Source organism: Hippoglossus hippoglossus, chromosome 4 (genome assembly GCF_009819705.1).
Source record: "Hippoglossus hippoglossus isolate fHipHip1 chromosome 4, fHipHip1.pri, whole genome shotgun sequence".
NCBI classification, from domain to species: Eukaryota; Metazoa; Chordata; class Actinopteri; order Pleuronectiformes; family Pleuronectidae; genus Hippoglossus; species Hippoglossus hippoglossus.
In genome coordinates this window covers 13,959,967-13,979,792 of record NC_047154.1, presented here as the reverse complement: position 1 = coordinate 13,979,792, position 19,826 = coordinate 13,959,967, and the positions used below count along the sequence as shown (strand labels likewise).

At 39.9% G+C, this 19,826-nt stretch overlaps 2 protein-coding genes across 5 annotated transcripts in view; one reads left to right on the top strand and one right to left on the bottom strand.

Annotated features, from left to right (window-relative positions):
* cep350 (centrosomal protein 350) overlaps nt 1–8,379 on the bottom strand; it is a 31,968-nt gene extending 23,589 nt beyond the window's left edge. The window contains exons 1-9 of one of the 2 annotated variants that reach the window (XM_034582403.1): nt 7,998–8,379; nt 5,535–5,623; nt 5,338–5,381; nt 5,070–5,178; nt 4,801–4,960; nt 3,245–3,894; nt 2,998–3,111; nt 2,405–2,533; nt 816–935 (exon numbers count right to left, since the gene is read on the bottom strand). In XM_034582403.1, the coding sequence (XP_034438294.1) occupies nt 816–935; nt 2,405–2,533; nt 2,998–3,111; nt 3,245–3,894; nt 4,801–4,960; nt 5,070–5,178; nt 5,338–5,381; nt 5,535–5,619 (1,411 nt within the window). In that variant the 5' untranslated portion in view covers nt 5,620–5,623; nt 7,998–8,379. The remainder of the gene's footprint in view (nt 1–815; nt 936–2,404; nt 2,534–2,997; nt 3,112–3,244; nt 3,895–4,800; nt 4,961–5,069; nt 5,179–5,337; nt 5,382–5,534; nt 5,624–7,997) is intronic. The other variant, XM_034582404.1, reaches the window with a different exon arrangement.
* A 1,407-nt stretch (nt 8,380–9,786) lies between these two features.
* Nucleotides 9,787–19,826, top strand: part of LOC117760173 (voltage-dependent R-type calcium channel subunit alpha-1E) — an 88,212-nt gene continuing 78,172 nt past the window's right edge. For all 3 annotated transcript variants that reach the window (XM_034582999.1, XM_034582989.1, XM_034582998.1), the window contains exon 1: nt 9,787–9,899. The gene's annotated coding sequence lies outside the window, so the exon portion shown is untranslated. The remainder of the gene's footprint in view (nt 9,900–19,826) is intronic.

The following is a 19,826-nucleotide window of genomic DNA, read 5'->3' as shown; positions in this document are numbered from 1 at the left end:
ATCTGGGCCAAATTGAAGAGTTTACAGGATCTAATCCCACACTGTGTTCTTAGAACATGGTCATAGTGAGGCTCATTGCATCTCCCTGGCCCACTCCGCTATTCCCCAGAGTACACACACTGCACTGGGAGTCACCGCTGAAAAAAAAAAATCAGGCCATTTCTAATTGTGCATCCAACCAGAACAACCAGTCGATCTCTATTCCTTCTGGTCAATGGTACCCAGTAAACATGTAGCTAGAAAATACAGACGTACAAATAGACGGAGGTGTGTGTTTGTGTGTGTACATGTGAGATAGAATTTGATGGTGTGAGTGCCGCAGCAGCTACAGACTCTTCATTTATTGATATTATTTTGTCTGGCTCTATTGTCAGTCTTCATGTCAAAACTCTTTTCTATATTAAAAACTTAACAAAACAGATTTAAGTAAAAATGAGGACACAAGTCTAACAGACTGAGGAGACTGAAGATTGAAAGTCGGGAGTAAAACCTAATTTACACCTCAGTGAATCTAACCCAATGCACCATGGGACATAAATAATGCAGAGAAGACATTTTTGACACAAAGCTGAGACGTTTTCAGTAGCTCTTTAAATCCTAGTTGAAAGTTAATCGCCTTTGCTGTCTATGTCCTTTTTTCCCTTTTTTCTTTCTACTCCAAGAAGACCATTGGACAAATGATCACAGCAGAGATAAATGGATTTTATGTCAGCTGAGTCAGCTGTTTGTATCATAAGATTTGCTAACATAGCAAAATAAGACAGGGCTGTAGTAGTATGTTTATGAGGGTAAGAGCTTAAGTCTCCAGGTCCCACCTGTTCTGCTCAGTCCATCAACTGGATGGGATCTGTCATCTTCCCTCGGCAGCTGCGGAACTGGACCCAGAACCATCTTCACCAGCTTCTGGCCGTCCCGCCACGATGCAGGGCTGATCACTGCAGAGGAGGAGAAACACACATGATGTTGTTGATGAAGAGCATTGCAATTCATTATAGCTCACGCTGACCTTATGGAACATTGGTTTGCATATAATGTAGATAACAAGACATGTCACCGAGTAATACTGCAGAGAGCAAAAGATATGGAGAAAAGCATTTGATCAACAAGGTGCAGAGGTTTAGCAGGACAAAGTCAAATGGTCACTTAACCCAGACCTAATAATAGGAAAAAGAACATGAGACTTTGAATCACTTTCCTTTATCAAGTTACTGAAGGTGCTGTGTGGGAGAGGTGATTTTACAAAAGGAACATGCAGAGTATATTTTCCTCCTTGCTCCTAATAACAGTCATATACATTTGTTTTTATTCCACAAAACTTTGTTGTCTCTCAGCCCGGTACAATGAGTATTAACAGTTATTTATTTGGAAAATTACATTTCGAAAACAGCAGTGTCTCCTTTCACTTTGACTGTATAATTCTAAAGAGCAGTTCCTGGTAATGAAACTGCACATCCACTAACTAAGCAGCTGTTTTTTTCCTGGGTGGATGAGCCAACTGAACCTGGCCACAGATTTCAGGGAGCTATTTATAGCACTGGGCCAGCATGAAACAGAACCCAGCCAGAGACATGAGGGGAAACCAAAGTTGGAAGAAACTCATGAAGACACTAAGCACAGAGTGAAAGGGAGCTGGAGCACAGGATGTTGGGACAGTATTTTAATGCGAGATGATCACACCATGCTCACATCTTTATGTACCAAACAAAGCCTTGGTTTATGCCAAGGTCTGCACAGACACACAGGTCAAAATAGCTAGTGATCATGTTTACATGTGTGCCTTCAGAATAATCTGTGTAAATGAGGAGAAGTTTGTTTTCTCAGCTGTCAGAGGAAGGCTGTGTTAGCACAGTACGTTGCAATAGATCTTCTGTGTGGGCATCTGTAGCTACTTGCTGGTCACAAACAGCATGTCATACATACTGGGCATTTTTTCAGGGATTAGAGTCTTAACACAACCCCATCAGCCAGAAACAGCTCTAGCTCATGTACTAGAACCCACACATGGTACAACTGAGTCCAAGGAAAGAACACACCAAATACTGGAGTCCAAAAACTGGTCTTTGCTGTCTGTTTGAGGCATTTATGATATTAACTCATTTGGATCAAAAGTAAAGATTTTTTTGCAAGCAAAAGAATGACCAAATTATAGGAAATATATAAATAAAGACTAAGATGAAAGTCATAATTTATCAGTCACAGACATTTAAACAGCAAAGCCAGTTGAGAAAAAGCTTCTAATCACATAGACGGTTCAACACTTGGGGTTCTTGGTTTTCAGGCAAATTCACTGACCCGCAACAAAATCCTGCCATACTGTCACACATGCTTAGCTTTCCTCCTGTCACTAATTAAAAATAGATCAGAAGGCGGGTTGGCCCTCATACATAAAATAGGATTATTATACCTGGTTTTGCATTTAGGTCAGAGGCAGGGGCAGCTCTGTGGACCTTCCTGGTTGGTTTGGGGGGCCTCCTCTCTTTGGACCTGTCTGCTCCCTCTTCCCTCTGCTGCTGATGCCTCGATCTGGGGCTCTCTGTACATAGTAGACACATGCAGAGAATTAACCACAAAACAAATAAACTGGCATACATTTCTCAAAATAGAAAGAACAGTTGGCTGAAAACTAAAAAAAAATCTGATATTGTTTCAAAGATTCTGAGCAGATCAATACGAATCTATGTTTTCCATATACTCTAGACTTTTTTTGGTACAGTCTATCCAAATTGATTTTTCCATGCAGATTGTCAGAATGGTGCATTCATGTGCAATCATAAACTTTTTAATCCAATGAAAATGTTCAGACATCTCTTTACTCAATACCATAGGGAACAAACAGAGACCCAAGCATTTCAAAGATCACCAATCACTGTCATTTCCCACATACAGTCAAATTCAGAGATGCTCTTACCCACGAGAGCCGTGGCCTCGGGCCAAAGCAGAAATTCTACGAAAAAGTACTAACAGCTATGAGAAGAAATGTTTGTGATGTGTGCTTACCAGCAAGCTCTCTTGACAGGTCCCTGTATACGTCCCTGCTGAGGTTAAGAAACTCCTCCTCCTTCCACACTTTCCCATCAGGGGTCCGAATCTTTGTCTCAGTACTGTTGAAACCTGAGCGCAAAAGGATAGAAGATTCAACCTGCAGCCCATGGTTTCCCACTAAATGGCTGAAATCTACATTCCCAAAACACTTAAGTATTTGAGAAAGTTAAAAGTAAAGGGTTGAATCTTATAGTGAAGTTACCTTTGTATATAGGAGCAGGGGGTGCAGCTGCTACTTTCCGTATTTTGGCTGTGGGTATGTTGTTGGTACCAGCTTTGTTAGTCCCCACAGCTGCCATAATAGGCTGCTCCAGAAAACCCAGCAGCCTCTCTCTCTCTGCAGCCTCCTCCAGATGTTGCCTCTGCCTTCGAATACGCTCTTTGAGCTTCTCCAGTTTATCATCAGGCTGATGTCGCCTTAGGTTTTCCAGCCTCTGAGAAGCCGAGCCAGGGCTGGTGGAGGGAGTGCTCTCCCCTCGGGGTACAGAGCCCGGGGCTGGAGCTAGACACGGGCTTGACTGTTGGCTGTCCATGCCCAGTTGTGCTTTGGGAGTGCTATCCTCCTCAGCCCCCTCCCATAAAGGAGATCTTACATCTGTGAGATGTGAATGGATTCCATTCGTTTTCAGGGTGTCCAACGCTGGCTGATCATTGAGGTAGCGGACCTTGGTGCTCTCCAGAGCTGAGGAGTGTGTGCTGTCCAGGTCCCTGTCCGTCTGCTTGTCTCTGGTGTCCCTCTGGTAGACCAGCTGGCTGAGCAGAGGATCTGAGGATGGGTATGAAGACCCTGGCACTGACTGCAGGCTGAAGGACTCCAGCTGAGCGGATGGATGTGGTGGAGGGGTGGCCCCTCTGGAGACAAACCAGATTACAAGGGATCAGGAAGAGGATCAAGATTTACTGAGTGTACTGAATAAAACATTCATGAGTAGTCAAAGGGTATAGGAGGAGGAAAAGACATTCAGTCAAGATGTCACTTTAGTTTAATGATTAATAATATTTTTAAGCAGTGAGTTTAATGTTTAATTTTTAAATTATGGTAATGTAAATCTTACACACCCTCACCGACAGACCGGAAGGTAGAATATTACTAGTGATTCTCCAAGAACAATAACATTAAAAAGGGGTCTGAATGCCATGGACTCATTTGTCATATGCAGGAAATAGTCAAACATAAACAATTCTGACATTTCATTTCAAATCCTTGCCTAATCTAACAACTAAAATTCAAAAACACAAATTGTGAGCAAATAAAAACATTTCAACTAATATAATTTACTTTGAATGTGCAACATATGTGCATTTAAAAATCAAGTAATTCTGTTACCCTGAGTAACAAAACATCAAGGTTTGGAAGTGTTGCAAAGCCTTGAGCTACCTAAGTATCTGTAAGCTATTCAGCTGCAGGTAGTTAAGCGGAGATGTCAAGAACATATGGTCTGTGAATACAAGTCTTGAAAATCCAAGAGCATTGGTGACTGACAGTTATTTAGGTGAAAGAGCTCTTCTGATGTGTCACATTTAAACAAGCACCTGACAACCACACAACACTAGATGACTGCAGTGGTATCATTCATTTCCATATCATTTAAAATACTGATATCATCATAATAATAATAATATTAGTATACATAAAATCTTGTGCTTTTTGCTTCATTTTCATAGAAGATCTGGAGAAAGGGACTATTACCCATGAGGAGAGATAAAGAGTGGTGACTCAGGGTGTTTCATAAATGCAGTATAGTGCAGTATTTATACCTGTATGATGCCAGCGGTTCCCTGAACTCCACACAGTTGTTCCTGCAGACATTGCTGTCCTGGGTGGTATTTCGCAGTGGGCTGCGTGAGCTGCTCTTTTCTGGACTCTGCTGACTTCGCCCCCTGCACTTTGAAGACCCTCTGTTAGCTTGCTGCCCATCTGAGAACAGAGAGGGCAATGTTAAAATTGTTGTGGATATAAGAATGTAATTTAACTATTTAACAATGCTATTTTGCAAAATGTAACTTTAAGTTTTGGAGTTACTCACCCCTGCAGCGGACAGTCCGGGACACTTTGTCCTTGGGGGGGTCCATGACTGAGTGCAAGAGAACCCCAGTCCCTGGAACTGCCTCTATATGGTTTTCTATATGCCGCAACTACCCAGAGAAAATACATGTCAGCTTTCTTGGATTATGTGAGCACAAAAAGGAGCCATTTATCATTATTTGATATCACTGTCCTTATCCCTCAATTAGAGTAAGGATGGTAATTCTTTCTGAACAGATTCAGCAGAACACTCTTCTTATCATACTTACAGCAGCTTTGGACTGAGCCAAACTTTTCCATGCAGTTGTCAGCTCTGAAAAAGAATAAATAGAAAATCCATTATAACACATGAGAATCTCCTGCTATGCAAAAAAACATGATACATCTAAATTGTGAATTTCAAATAAAGTAATTATAATAACTGAGAATAAACATTACTACAATTTTACTATAATTTATTACACACCTGTCCCAATATTATGATCGGTGAGCTGCTGAGCAGAGCTTTTGACAGACACCTCAGTCCTCCTGCTGCGCCTCATCTCTCCCATTCACCTGTACCCAAAATTAAACAGGCAAATAATTAAAAAAAAATAATGACAGTTAAAACAAATGAGAGATCAACACAACAATTCATATAATGTATTCACTGTTGTACTATTCTATTGTATATCATATGCACAATCTGCAGAAAAATGCAGTGGTGTATCACAATCAGGTAAAATCAAAACAAGGAATACCAAAAAACGACCCGGACAGAAACAAGTGTTAGAGACAATAAAGAAAAGCGACAGAAGAGCGAGCTTTAATTCACACCAGCCTGTTATGACAGCCCGTTGACAGCAGATTATTGTCACCATGCCATTTAAAACAGGTTCTACAGCCGAACATTCCTCAATAGATTTCTATGAGCAAAGGTAAGCAGCACTGTAGACACGTCAGCCATGTGATATTTACTTAAAACACCTGCAAAGCTGAGTACAAGAGTCTGGTCCCACCTAGTCACTGCTCTCCTAATGCCAGGAACAAATGTTTCGTTCTAATTAGGAAAAAGTCTCACTGAGTAAACACTGTGTTAGTTAATCATACCTTGGATCTAAACAAGTACAATCTATAAGACCTCTTTCACAATCTGTGAGTCATAAGTAGTTTCCCAGAAGTTCTTTAGAAGTCAAACTTACTCATATAACAATCACATGATACAGCCCTGAGGTGGTCACGTCACACCGAGCGCAAACAGGAAGGAAACTAATGTTTCTGCATCAACAGCATTTCTTAGCAACAGCCCTCTGTGTTAACTCATAGGTATAACACCAATGACTGCTACATACACCAATCAGCAAACCAGATAGTGTTGACTGAATTATGTTTACTAAATCTGACAGCAGACATACTAAACATTTAGTGGGAGTTTACATCCAACTATACTTTGCACAATCCAGTCTCTGATATTTACTTACAACATATTTCACAATCCCTCCCCTGGTACTTTTTTTTTAACATTAAATCGGTTTCCTATTTCTAAATATGTATACTTGCACAAATACACCACAGCAAATCCCTTGTATGTGTACACATGCTTGGCAATAAAATCTGATACTGACATGACCGTTAAACGAATGTTATTAAAAGGAACCAAAGTGGTCCGGCTGTCATCAAGACTATGAATTTAAGCTCACACCGTGATTTGAGCTTTAGAGTGCAGACGCCATTACACTTCCATGTAAAAAGCCAACTAATCGTCAGTACATCATGTTTGTGCAGACAAATGCCCTGATGTTATCTCCAGTCGTCAGCTGATCCCCAACCAAAGAGTCTACAGGCAGCAAGCTTGACACCGTAGCACTGCACACCGGTCCTGTGTTTGCTTTGTCGTTTTTGTAAAGTTCAATAACAACAAATGGTATGTTGAATTTACAAACTTGTCGAGAGGGAGGCGACGCCACCAGCGACATGTCAGGGGACGAAAAGACGAAGGCGGGAGAGCATTGAGTGACAAGAAAAAAGGAAAAGTTTTGCCGGTGGAGTCCGAGTTAGTTCCATTAAAAGCGAATATCTACAATCCAAGATGGCGCAAATCTACTTCTTTGCTCCAATAGCAGCAGGAGTGGCTCAGTGCTGCCACCGATGCGTGGGCGCCGCATCCCAAAACCATGAATGTAGGAACCGAGACTTGTGTAAAACCTGCTGATCACCGGAGTCACCACAGAGCAAACCGCTGCTCTACACACAGGTCGGACAGTGAAGAGACACGTGCCATCTTTGACCTAACACGGCTTCTATTGACATCAACTTCGATCGCCTTCTCCCCAGCGTATTAAGTCACGTTTATACAACTTTACATCGCCCTGACGTCACACCTATGTCCCCAGATACGTCGCTGACAAGTTAAACTCTCATTCAGTCATTTAGTATTTTCAACATTTCACACAGAGAGGCTGAATTGTGTAGTTTCACCCTGATCATGCATCTGGATCTGTAAAAGGGGAAATCTGTCATTGGTGCTATTATTATTAAGCACGTCCATCTCTTATAAGACTTAGTTAAACATCAAGTAATGTCCATGCAACTCATATCAGAGAGAAATAAGCTGTGAAGGGCTGCGACTGAAACCCCGTGTCCAGGAAATACTCACAACACAAACCATCGTTTATCTACTTTCGGGTGTGGAACCGACAACCATTGTATTCTTATCTTTCAAATAACTGATTCTTATTTGACACCACCTCAACTTTTTCTTATAACCAAGTTTGCTTATCTGGCACAATCGCTGCATGTCAAAAGATTGTGTCTCCCACTCATTTTAACATCTGACTTCGAGATGACTTGTTTCCAAATGCTTTCGATCCAGGGTATAGTCGGGGCCGCCGCCAACTCGGGAGTTTGTCAACTAGTCAGAAACACCGCTTTTAGGAGCCATAACACGTACCTGCAGTGAAGTGATCCCCGGCGTCTAAATGTCCACATTCATGCCGACGTCCTCATGATAAGATCCTAACTTCTCCGGGCTGCTTCGGTTTCGATCAGCTGTATGTTTGCTAACGTTAGCGTTAGCCGGCTAACGTTAGCAAACCAATGCTAGCTCGCAGTTGTGCCAACTAAGCTAGCAACTTTTTCTAGCGACATGCAGCCATTGTTGTCGTCCCGCCGAGGGTCCAGGTGATCGGGTTCACAGCTCAGCCGACACACGCCGAGAAGGAGGTGTTGCTACCCGCCTCTGAGGTTACCTTTCCCGGGTTACTGTTGATGTTTCTCAACGGAGAAACTGGAGTAACCAGGACGGGGTAGTCGCTGAGACACCGAGATATCGCGAGAGTTGGACCACGTCAAATATCGGGAAGCCCCCCCCCCATAATAATAATAATAATAATAATAATAGTAATAATTATATATGTTATAACAATAAATGGATCACCACATATGTCATAAATTATTATTATTATCATTTTATTGTCATTATCGTCATTATCGTCATTATCGTCATTATAATCATATAATTTTAACTAACGTTCCAATGTGTGTCTATGATGAGGGTATAATAGTATATAATTGGCTATTTGACTGTTTAATAAATGTAATACTTACAGTACATGTATTGAATTGCCTAAAAGACTTCAGTTCATATTAGATCTGTACTTAACATTTGCCTAGAGGCACTTTTTCCTGTATTTGCTTCATTAATATAATATTTAAAATTAAGATTGGCGATATAATATGTAGAGGAAGATGTAAAACATTTGTTTTATTTTTATATAACAATGGCATGAAGTACTGAAATAGAGACAATTACAAGGGGCAATGAATAGTTGATATAAGTTAAGGGGAAATATAATGATTAAAGCTATTTTTGAGAGAACAATTACTATAAAATAAAATATAAAATAATAACATAAAATAGGTAACATATGCTCTGCATTTAAGTTCCAGGACTCACTGGTTTGGTGTTGTTTAAAGAAATAATTTATTTTTATTAGGAATTTCCTTTCTTAAATGTTAAAGCAGTGCTAAATGGAAAAATCATTGATTTGTCAAAGCCATTAACCATAAACACACAGTTAATGAGAAACGCAGAAGTGACTTTATCAATACATTTCACGTGCGTTTACTGCCACCTAGCGGCACCTAGTGGTTATTACACACAGACACACGCTTATTCATGAACCACACACACTCACTTTAAAAGCTCCATTCATCCACTGCATGACGTGAGTAAGTTATTTTGAATTTGTAATGATGTTGTATTTTGTATTGTAATTCATATCCCCTCATGCACTGTGGGTCGAGTCAGGATCCTGTTTTTTGTGTGTGTGTGTGTGTGTGTGTGTGTGTGTGTGTGTGTGTGTGTGTGTGTGTGTGTGTGTGTGTGTGTGTGTGTGTGTGTGTGTGTGTGTGTGCTCACTGTTACAACAGGTGAGTCATACAATTATAAAGTGCAGCAGCCTGTTATTACCAGCATGAAGGTTTCCAGGTTATGGCTGCTTGTTTGACCATCCAGGGGGAGGCAACAAGTAGGTCACCTGTAGTGGAGATGAACAAATAAATGGTTACATGAATGTGTCACACAACAACACAACAACAACAACAGCAGCTTTTATTGTAGTTTTTCTGGTGCTGTGAATCAAAGGGTTGCTCTAATTCCCCGGATTTACCTCTATCTCTCTCTCTCTCTCTCCCTCTCTCTCTCTCTCTCCCTCTCCCTCTCCCCCTCCCTCTCCCCCTCAGTAGTGGCTGTGGGAAGAAGTGGCGGACGTGCTCGTGTAGTCTGCTGCCACATTTTACATGTTTGTCCGTGGAGAGGTGAGCGAAATGGAAAGGAGCCCTCCATTTGCAGGTAGGATGCGTGCGCGTTGTCTAACAGGTGTTAGTTTAAAATAAATAAATAAATAACCCTGAGCTCCGCAGCAGTTTTGTCGACTGCATTGATCTTTGTCGCCTCAATTCGACAGCTGAGGCATTATTTTGGCAGAGGCTAATATTTGTGTGCCACCCTGAAGGAGCAGGGTGCAGTCAGTCTGGATGGGGATAATGTTGATGAGGGAGGAAGAGGAGGGTTGGGAAGCTTTTGTGCGACTTGGAACAAAACAGCCCTCAGTTGTGCAGGGCTCTGATTCTACATTTCTCAATTAAAAGTTTTTGCATGTTTGATTTAGTGGGGAAAAATAGACTCTTCCTGAGCAGATCCATGTTTTTCCCCCTCAATGTTTGGTCCTGACATGGAGGTTGTTTCTCAGCTCCACTCACCAGCCTCCAAATCATGATGACATGATACCAAAATTACAGGAGCACCAATCTCTTCACTTTAGGTTTTTTTTTTTTTTACAAGTGCAACATGATGAGGGAACAGGAGAGGAACTGATTAGAGTCAGACTCGTACAAGTAGATTTCAAACATTCACATTCAAAGTGCTGCAGAGCCAGTGGCAGAGCAGGTGTCACTACAAGGGGCCACATGGAGGCACACTTGAATGACTTCTTCTAATTACTAAATAGGCATAAAGCAGATAATGATCAAATCTCAAGTGTTGGGAAAAGAAATCCTTCCCCTGCTCGGGCTCAGATGTCGGGAGAGGCAGCGATCGTTACCTTAATGAGGGAGGATTTAATTACGAAAAGGAAATCAAGGCTGCATTTGCTGCAGTGAATAGAAAGGAAGTGTGTGTGTGTGTGTGTGAGACGAGGTATTGATGGAGGTTTCAGATGCTAAAATGTCAAGACTTGGTTGTGTTGCCCATCTGTGAAGTGGCACGTTCTTTATCTTCTTGAAAAATGGCCTCACTTTAAGGCCTGTGGTGATGCATTCAGATAACTAATCCATCAGAACTGTGGCACAGCAGCCTGTTTTCTCAAGTCATGGGAGTCTGACAACAAAAGGAAGCGGCAGTTTGAACAATCAGTGTTTGTGTTGCAGATGACAGGCGACTGGAGGCACACACGGTGTTGCCAGTTGACTTCATCATCTTACATCTCTGTTTTCTTTTCACTGAAGTACAGGCTTAAATTATAGCCATGCAGTCTCCTACTATCCCCTGTTACTGCTCAGCTTTGTGCTAAAATTGATCAAATCAACTTTTTGTGTGAGGGAGAATTGACCATTGCTTGGATCAATCGCGCTTGAATGTCTTGTTAATTATTTAATCACTTTTCACTTATCACCCTCAAAATCAAGGTTTTTCTATATTTTAATCTGACGTTATTGTCGTTTGTTGATCTATTCTTTTTAATTTCACTGATTAATAATAACACTCATTGGGATGGCGGTAAATTGGTTTGAATGCTTTATTATTTATTGGCTTTGTTCAGGACCAAGCTGAACCTGACTGTAGCTCATTAACCGATTCTTCTGTGAAAATCAGCTCTATTGTTTGGAGGACATACTGATTTCAAAATATGATCAATAATCTTTAATGCTATAGGTTCCTACATTATTAAAAGCCTCCTGTCACCGGTTAATGTGGAACCTTAGATACAGACCAATCAAACATCAATTCAACGAGAACAAACTCAGTCGAATACGTTACAAAAGGAAGAAATTGGACAAATTTGCATTGTCAGACTGTAGAATCGGGTTCTACCTTCTGTCACTATACTGGTGGTGACTGTAAACCAGATAGTTTGTTTAGAAATGGATGCATTTCAGTTTTCATTATGTTTGCAATGGGTATCTCAACAAAGTCATGTAGTGTTTCTAATTAATACGAGCAGATCTGAGTCAGACAGTTTAAGCAAATGCATTATTTCATGTACAGGATTTCACTGTTGAATTGCTGCTGATATGTAGAACAAGTGTACAGGCCTTATAGGCTACATGGGTGGAGCTGGGATCAAATGTTCCATTTTCTATTACTGTTCCAAACACTCACACACTTTGTACTTGTCAAAGTTTGTTTCAGATCGACTCAGCTCCATTAATGTGTTTTTTTCATCGAGGACAAAACATGTTTTTTAGATCACAAGGCACAGACAACATAGTGTTCCTGTCTCAGTCATTCTGTTAAGAAGCCAACCAATTGAATTATAGATAATGGACATACTCTTGTCCAAGGACAGCAGACTCCATTGTTGTGGATGTTGAGAGGACAGACTGATTGTCCTCTCATTTACATCAGGAAAAGTTAAGCCTCATTCAGCAAACATTGATTTATGTGTCAGGTAATAAATCCATTTACCGGTTAATATTTAATTTCACCACACTGTGCATAAAGTGCTGGATTTGAGCAATGAAAATAGGAATGATTGTAAAGGACAGTTCGGTTAGCAATATATTTCTGTTTAGAACGGGCCTATATTTCCAATAGAACATTGGTTCCTTCTAGCTTTGTTGATACATTTGTCAAAATGTAAATGTTGGTTGCTTGTATGTATTTTTTCCTTATTGTAAAGTGATTACACAGCAATAATGTGTATATGTGCAAATGATTCCAATTATATGAGGGTGGAGTAAATGAACAGACACTATATACCAAAAGTATTGAATGATTGTATGCTCTAAACTAATTAGGATGAATGTATTGATAAGTATATCATAGTAACCCATAAGTATATCAGTGTATCAATATTATATTCAATTTACAACAACAAAAATCATAAAATATGCAGTGAAGTATATTTTTTTTATATATCGCACCCGGTGAGTAGCTGCTTGCGATTCAAACCTTTGAATGATCTCAAACACATTTTAAGACATCATTCAGAAGAGCACTGTAGATCTGCTTTGATAGTTGAAGGCATGTTTACAGCAGGTGCAGTGTATAAATACTGTAGTTTAGTGGCACTATACAGTTTATACAGCAATACAGTAAATGCGGAATGTCTCACACTGTGAAATAAGCTGTTAAGGCTCTTTCCAGCTTTTTGTCAAACATACACACTCAGAGTCGTGTTTGGAGAAAACAAATTACTGCTTTAACTCACAATATCTGCTGCAAGCTGTAAAATACGATTCACATCTAATGGTTCAGGAGGCCATCTTGTTAAAAATTGTATGCAGTGTAACAGTATCACATTGTTATACTGCAAACAAAGTATTTTAGGGCACTGGGGTTTTCATAGTTGTCCCACTGAAGAAGATGATAATATCCTTTTCCTGAACAATTTCAAGAGTAGTTTCATTGACACCCGTGACACTCTCTGTTTACACAACATCGAAACATCATTGACTTTTTATGAGACATTTCCCATGTTGCACACTACATTTTCTCCCCCTTGTGCCCTAAACGTAAGGGAGTATTTCTTATTTGAAAAATAGTCCATCACTTCCTCACACATGTCAGGACTAATCAACATAACTCTTAGAAGGAATGATGTTTTTTTCATTACAGTGTTTTTTCTCCCTGCTCCGTACAGGTGCTTGATATTTCTACTTCTGTTTATGACTTGTACACGTCTACATTCTCAATCGAATTGTCAACATTTTATAATTACATCGTAGAGCTGAGATAATGCATCACCTCTTGGCCCAAGTTATCCATTAGGTGGCCTCACCTTCCATGGATTGGACCACAGCAGTGTGTTGGTTCTATTAGTAGAGCTGATCATTACTGACGTGTAATGGTTTTTCCTGGAAGGTCATCACAGCAGTAGGATCCCTTTGAGAAGCGTCTTTTCATCATCTGAAGTCTACATGTCTAACCTGGCTGCAATTAAAGGCAAAAATACTGATTTGTAAACCTGATAAATAACATAAATTAAATGTTATACTATAATAAAATTGTTTTGCTTTTTAGGTTCAGCACTCTGTCAGATATATGTCCACTGTAAAGCACAAACTCCTCCACATTTGCTCTGTATGTTCACTGTCAAATGTCTGTTGAACAGGTTTGCAGCTAATTGAGCTGTTCGAACTGAGGTCCCTCAGTGTTTATGGCACAATGGTTGCATACTGAAAATATGAAACTTTAATAAAGCCAGCAGGGACATACAGCTGTGGCGGCTGCGGCTCAGGAGGAGGTCGAGCGGGTCGTCTACTAATCGGAAGGTCGATGGCAAGACACAGGCATTTACAGTCCATTTAACATTTATCGTTCAAAGAATCATAGAATAAAAATGAATTTACAGTGAATGGATGCATTAAATGAAGGTCAAGTACAGCACAACACTGCACACTGGGAGCAATAACTATTAGTGTGGATATATGAATGAAATATGGATGACCCAATGAAATAAATGAAATGTGAAAAGCTATATATACAGTGTTTTAATACACATATGTACACTTGAAATAAAACAATTAAAAGAATACAGAAAGGGAAGGGAACTAAAGGGAATTCACTGCTTACATGCAAGATGTGTGAAACATGCACTGTTAGCATTAACGCATCTATAAAATGCAGTAGAATCTGTGGGTTCTGTAGGTAAAAAACGTCGTCATTAAATACATTCAATTTCCAGATAGACAGGAGCTAAATATAAATAATATAGAAACAACAATAGATGCAGAGGAACGAGGGATAAACTGATGGAGTGCAGTGGAAAAGTTTTGCTTGTTTAGTTATTGCATCCTTAATCATTTCTTATTGTCTCAGTGAGGGGATGCCCTTTAGTAAACGCTCAGCGGGAAAACCTGAGTGTGAATTAACAGCATACATTTTAGAAAAAGAAGAGGATCCTGCTAAATGTGATTGATGGTCAGGGGATAATTAAAATAAGATACAATTTATTATAATGCAGCCTGCGCGGAATAAAAGGCGTCTAAAATTATGCTTCATTCTTCTCACGTGGATATTTTTGAATGTTAGTGATTTAAGAACTTGCTTCTATAAGCTTTTGGTGTTTTGCCTTTGTCTGTGTTTCTTGATGCTACATCCATAAAAGTGTAATATCCCACTCGCATCACATCTGCACATGTGCCGCTTCTGTTTGCCGCTGTGTGTAATAGAAAGTTGTAAATTAAATATGTAGATGTTGGCACCAGCTACTGCACTCGGTATAATACAGAACAGTATAATACGCAGTGGCTGTATTTGAGAGAGTCACTGATCAAACTTAGAGGTTATAGCTGCAATTAGACTTCCCATAGTAACACATTCATTTACTGTTTCTCCAGGGCTTCTACAGTATTTATAAGCGTCTGTGTTCCTTACTCTCGACAGAGCTGCCATTCAGTTACATTTATTGTTGTCGTTCGGTTTGTACAGAGCTATAAGATAACCTATACAGCACGAGTACTGTCCAAACAAATGAGGAAATACAATAACTGACACAGCTGAGTCATAATGTGCGTACAGAATATTGTTCTGTGCCCCGTGCTCCCTCTGCATTTTGATTAATAACTCCTAAAGGTCCTGGTCTTACTGAACATTCCTATTCTGAATCTAGATGCATCACACATACAGTATGTTTCTCATACAGTCTCTATGTAGTGCCTGTTGGAACATTTCATTTTATTACCTCTGCCAAGGACTTTATCATGTTTGGGAGCAGCATTAAGCAAAAACTATTCAGTTGATTTCCATGACATTTTGTGAAGCGGGTGACCCAAGGAAGAACCCATTCAGTTTTGGTGCAGATTGAGATCAGGGGGCCGATCCAGGATTATTATATTATTATTACTTTTTTTACTGTCTTTAACATCGAGACAGTGGTGGTATTTCCACACTTTTGTTTATTTCTCAGAGAATAATTCATGGATCCTGATGCAGATCCCAAATCTGGATCTAGTGAATTTAAAACATGGTTTCCTAAGGGGACTGTTGGGCCTTGGCACAGGTATACACTGTACTGAGTGCCAGTCTTGTATGATGAAGAAACATATGTAGAATAAGAAGTAATATGAAATAATATTTGCAACCAGATAAAGGACAATAAATTGGTCTGTATGGCCTGTTATCAGGCCAGATTTTTGTGACTTCCATGATTCGATTTCTATAGCGTGAAATGTGTTTCATCGATTCCCCCTTTGCACTTGCCCTCAAATTTTTAGAACAACCACCTGCACCTTGCTACAAACAAGATGGTTATTTTCAGCTGGCTGAAATTTCTGCGCCTGATTTCCTTTTCCACCACATCCCCCATGAGTGTAGTCTCAGGTGATGTGACACTTCCTGACACACATTTGGCCACTCATGGGGGCTGACATTCAGGTGGAGGGTGGGATGTGGTGAAATATAATGTGTAATCAGGCAGTTGTTGCACGTGGGCCGTCAAGGGGGCATCAGGTGTGGGAAGGTTCCTCGCCTGTCTGAGCCGCTCCTTCACTCCTCATTAGTGACCTCGCAGGTTGTCCAACAAACAGTGCTAAAACACTTTGGCCCCTCTGCTATTGTGATCCAGTTTTCGTCATATCCTTCAGGCCCCTTTAATGTGACCCTAAGTGACTGTCACCGCGCCGCTGTGAGCAACACATTAGAGGTGTGTGATTTGAGATAATGGCAGTCGGAAAGCTACAGGGACCAAGTGTAATCAACGGCCAAACTCTTAAAAGCTAATTGGGTGAATTTTATCAAACCACAGCAGCTGCTCTTTGAAGTTTTAGTCTGTGCTTTGCAGTGTGGAGGGTTTTTTTTTAGAGCTCTGTGGTCAGAGTCTGTTGTTGGTCTGGCAGTATGGGTCCTGATAATGGTTCAATGAGGGAAATAGACATAAAAGTTTCATAAAATCAAAGCTTTGTCCAATGATGTAAGCCGTGAGCTTTCCCCCCCCCCCTTTTTCTAGGCTTTGTGCCCAGTTAAGCTAACAGGCCACCGACTTCCGAGTCATATTTACCATACAGATAAGAGAGAGGTCTCATCTAATCTTAGTATGAAAGCAAATTATTTCCCAAAATGTTGAACTGTTCATTAAAAAAAGAGGCATCACATTAGGAGTGTTTATATGCCTCTGTTTTTATCTCACTGTATTGATCTCACCCGCAGATGGTACATGGCCATAAACAAGGGACTTAAGTGCCTCAATATTGAATATCGTGCAGGTAGCATATGGTATGTAGAGATAACCACATAGGCTCTTTACATAAATGCACCATGGAGGAGCGAAATGTACTCGTTGTTTGCAGAAGAACTGGAGTGACTTAATCCATTTTCAGACACATACTCCGAATAACGGGCAGAAAATTGGTTTGGGCATTTTCCTTTCACATATGAAGAATGAAGCAGGAGGTTGTCGGGGACTGACACGCTCACAGCAACAGGGAAATAACAACCTCATTAATGGCACCTGGGTAGACTGGCATCGTAAAAACCTCACATCTCGTCTTTCCAAATCGACATCCTTCTGAGTGTCTACAGCACTTCTTTGTCATCCTGAGATGTTTTTTTCAGTTTTGCACGTGTTGCATGTTAGAAACGTGATCAGCACGTCCACTCGCTGGCTTTGAATTTTCCCTGCTGTGTTCTCACATGGGCTCACTCGGACATCATCAAGAAATTTGGCAGAATAAAATCCAGAAAATGTCAACTGAGATTTGCCTTCTCAAATAAAGCCCCTCTGGAAAATGTCAAGAGTTCAGTGCATGTCTAAAAGCAGCTTTAAAAAAATGTGTGCTTGTGTTTCTCTGAAATCAAATATACTTTCCAGCTTAAGTGTCCGTGTCTATTTTAGTAGCTCGTGGGAGCTTTCATCTTGTCACCTAAAAGCACTTCTTCTACTTTTCAAATCTTGTAAATAGGTTTTGGGTTTAAATGTTGTTGCACCTCTCTGGGTCTTCGTTTTATTTTCCTCTTATGTGGCTCAAATAGTATATCAGATAATTGTGTTGGCATTCCTATGCAGCCAGTTTGTAAACATAATTTGCAAAATGGATTCAGTAAGCAGCGGATCAATTCCTCAGACAGAGGTTCCCCCTGCCAGGAACAACACAATGGACGAGTGTGCATTCAAATACTTGAATATTCATGCCTATATATTTCCCTGGCCTTCTCTGAATGAGTCCTTGCGCTTCGTTTTGGAGCGCTCAGTAAAGCTGCAGGAGAGAAGAATTAGAACAGGACTTGGCAGCACCAGGTGTTTTCTGGTTTCTCTTTTGGAAGCTCGGCTCATAACCATTAGGCAGCCGCAATTAAAGCCACTTTACCTCTCTGGATTCTAGCACTGCAACGTTGTCATTGAACGCCATTAACCCCCCAGAGAGCAAGGAGGGGACAGAGGTAATAGGCAATCAGAACTTAGAGTACCATCACTGATTGTTGGCCTTAAAAAGAACAACTGTCAAAGTGCGCTTCGAGAATTGATCTGTAATGCGTCAATATCTGGTTGAGTGGTCGATCCAATCAGTCAGTGCAGAGATGCTGTCAAGAAGGTGTCAGGAGTGGTCCTCCTGCAGCGGTGTGCCTATGATCTAAATGTTACCTTTTGTAGTTGTAACCACTGCTGTCTGACAGTTTCATTATTTATGTTTCTCTCATTAATATATAAATGAGCACTGAGATTAGCACGGAAAATAATTGGAGAAAAATAAATGAAGTAAACCATTTCCCCTGCAACATCATTTTTTAAACTCAAAGGCCTTTCCAGAATATTTCTTCTCATTATAATGTTTGACTGCATTAGTAATGAACCCGACGAATGCAAGACCATCACTCTCTGTTTAGCTTCATAGACTGTTTGTAAAGATGGACAACATGCTTGTTCCCCAAAAGTGAAGCCAAAGTGTCTCATCTGCAGTATAAAGCCCACCTCCTCCATGTTAATGGGCCATAGACCAAACTAAAAAGTCAAAGACTCTAAATAACATTTTCTCCAAAACGTTTTTTGTCACTTTATGTAGTTTTTAAGACACTTGTGTTTGTCCAAGTGCTCATTTTATGGCAACTGTATCCTGGGTATTTCAGCTTCATTTCTGAATAATGTTTCTGTTTTATTTTGCGTGTTTTTCTTAAATTTTCCCTTATGAATTCAAGAAAGGAAATGATTGCACATTTATTGCTTTGCTCCAAAAACAAAGCCCCCCCCACAAAGAATGTATCGTCTCAACCTCTATTTTAAATTTTAACAGTTTGTTCGTTTGCAAAAAGACTGTTTAAACCCAGGAATGTTTTTGACTTACTGAAATGTTGAGGGCTTTATAAAGTGAGGATAAGAGCAGCAGCTATCGAGAGGCTTTTGGAGCATGTAGGGCAACAAGATGTATTGTGTATATACCCCAAAACAAGCCAGTCCTCAGTGTTCCTACCAGATAAAGGAATAGATAGAAATTACTATTTCTGTCATTCCTCCTTCTTCCAAATTGCACAATTAAGCACAGCACTGGCAGCATTAAAGGATTATTTGTTCGGAGAGGTGTGTTACAGCATATCTAATTAGTTCTGATTCTCAGAGGACTGGTTTAAACTGACTCAGGAGACAGTGTGCTGTTGGGCCATTGGCCAATTGCCTCAGAGGGTTGGCCAAACACACTCATACAGAAATTTAATATATAACATATAGCCCAGGCCTCAAGATGCATCCTCTGGATGTATGAAGACTTGTATGTTTATAACATATATGAAATAACTATAGTAAAAATTGTAAATACAATTTTAAAATACACATAATTTTAACATGGTAGCCTATTATATGTTTTGATTATATATGTTAATGATATATATTAAATTTATTATTGCAATTTTATTAATACGACATTCAAACAAACATTTTATAGTGTTGTATATTTTTTTCTTTATTTTTAACTTCCATGTCTGCCTTTGATATTTACATACAGTATATAATATTAACATAAATCTTGGGATGGATACTAACATGTCTAAAATATAAGCATCGATTATATAAATTAATACATAAAATAGAACATTGTTCTATTTGAAAATAACTCAAAATTTGAGTCCTGT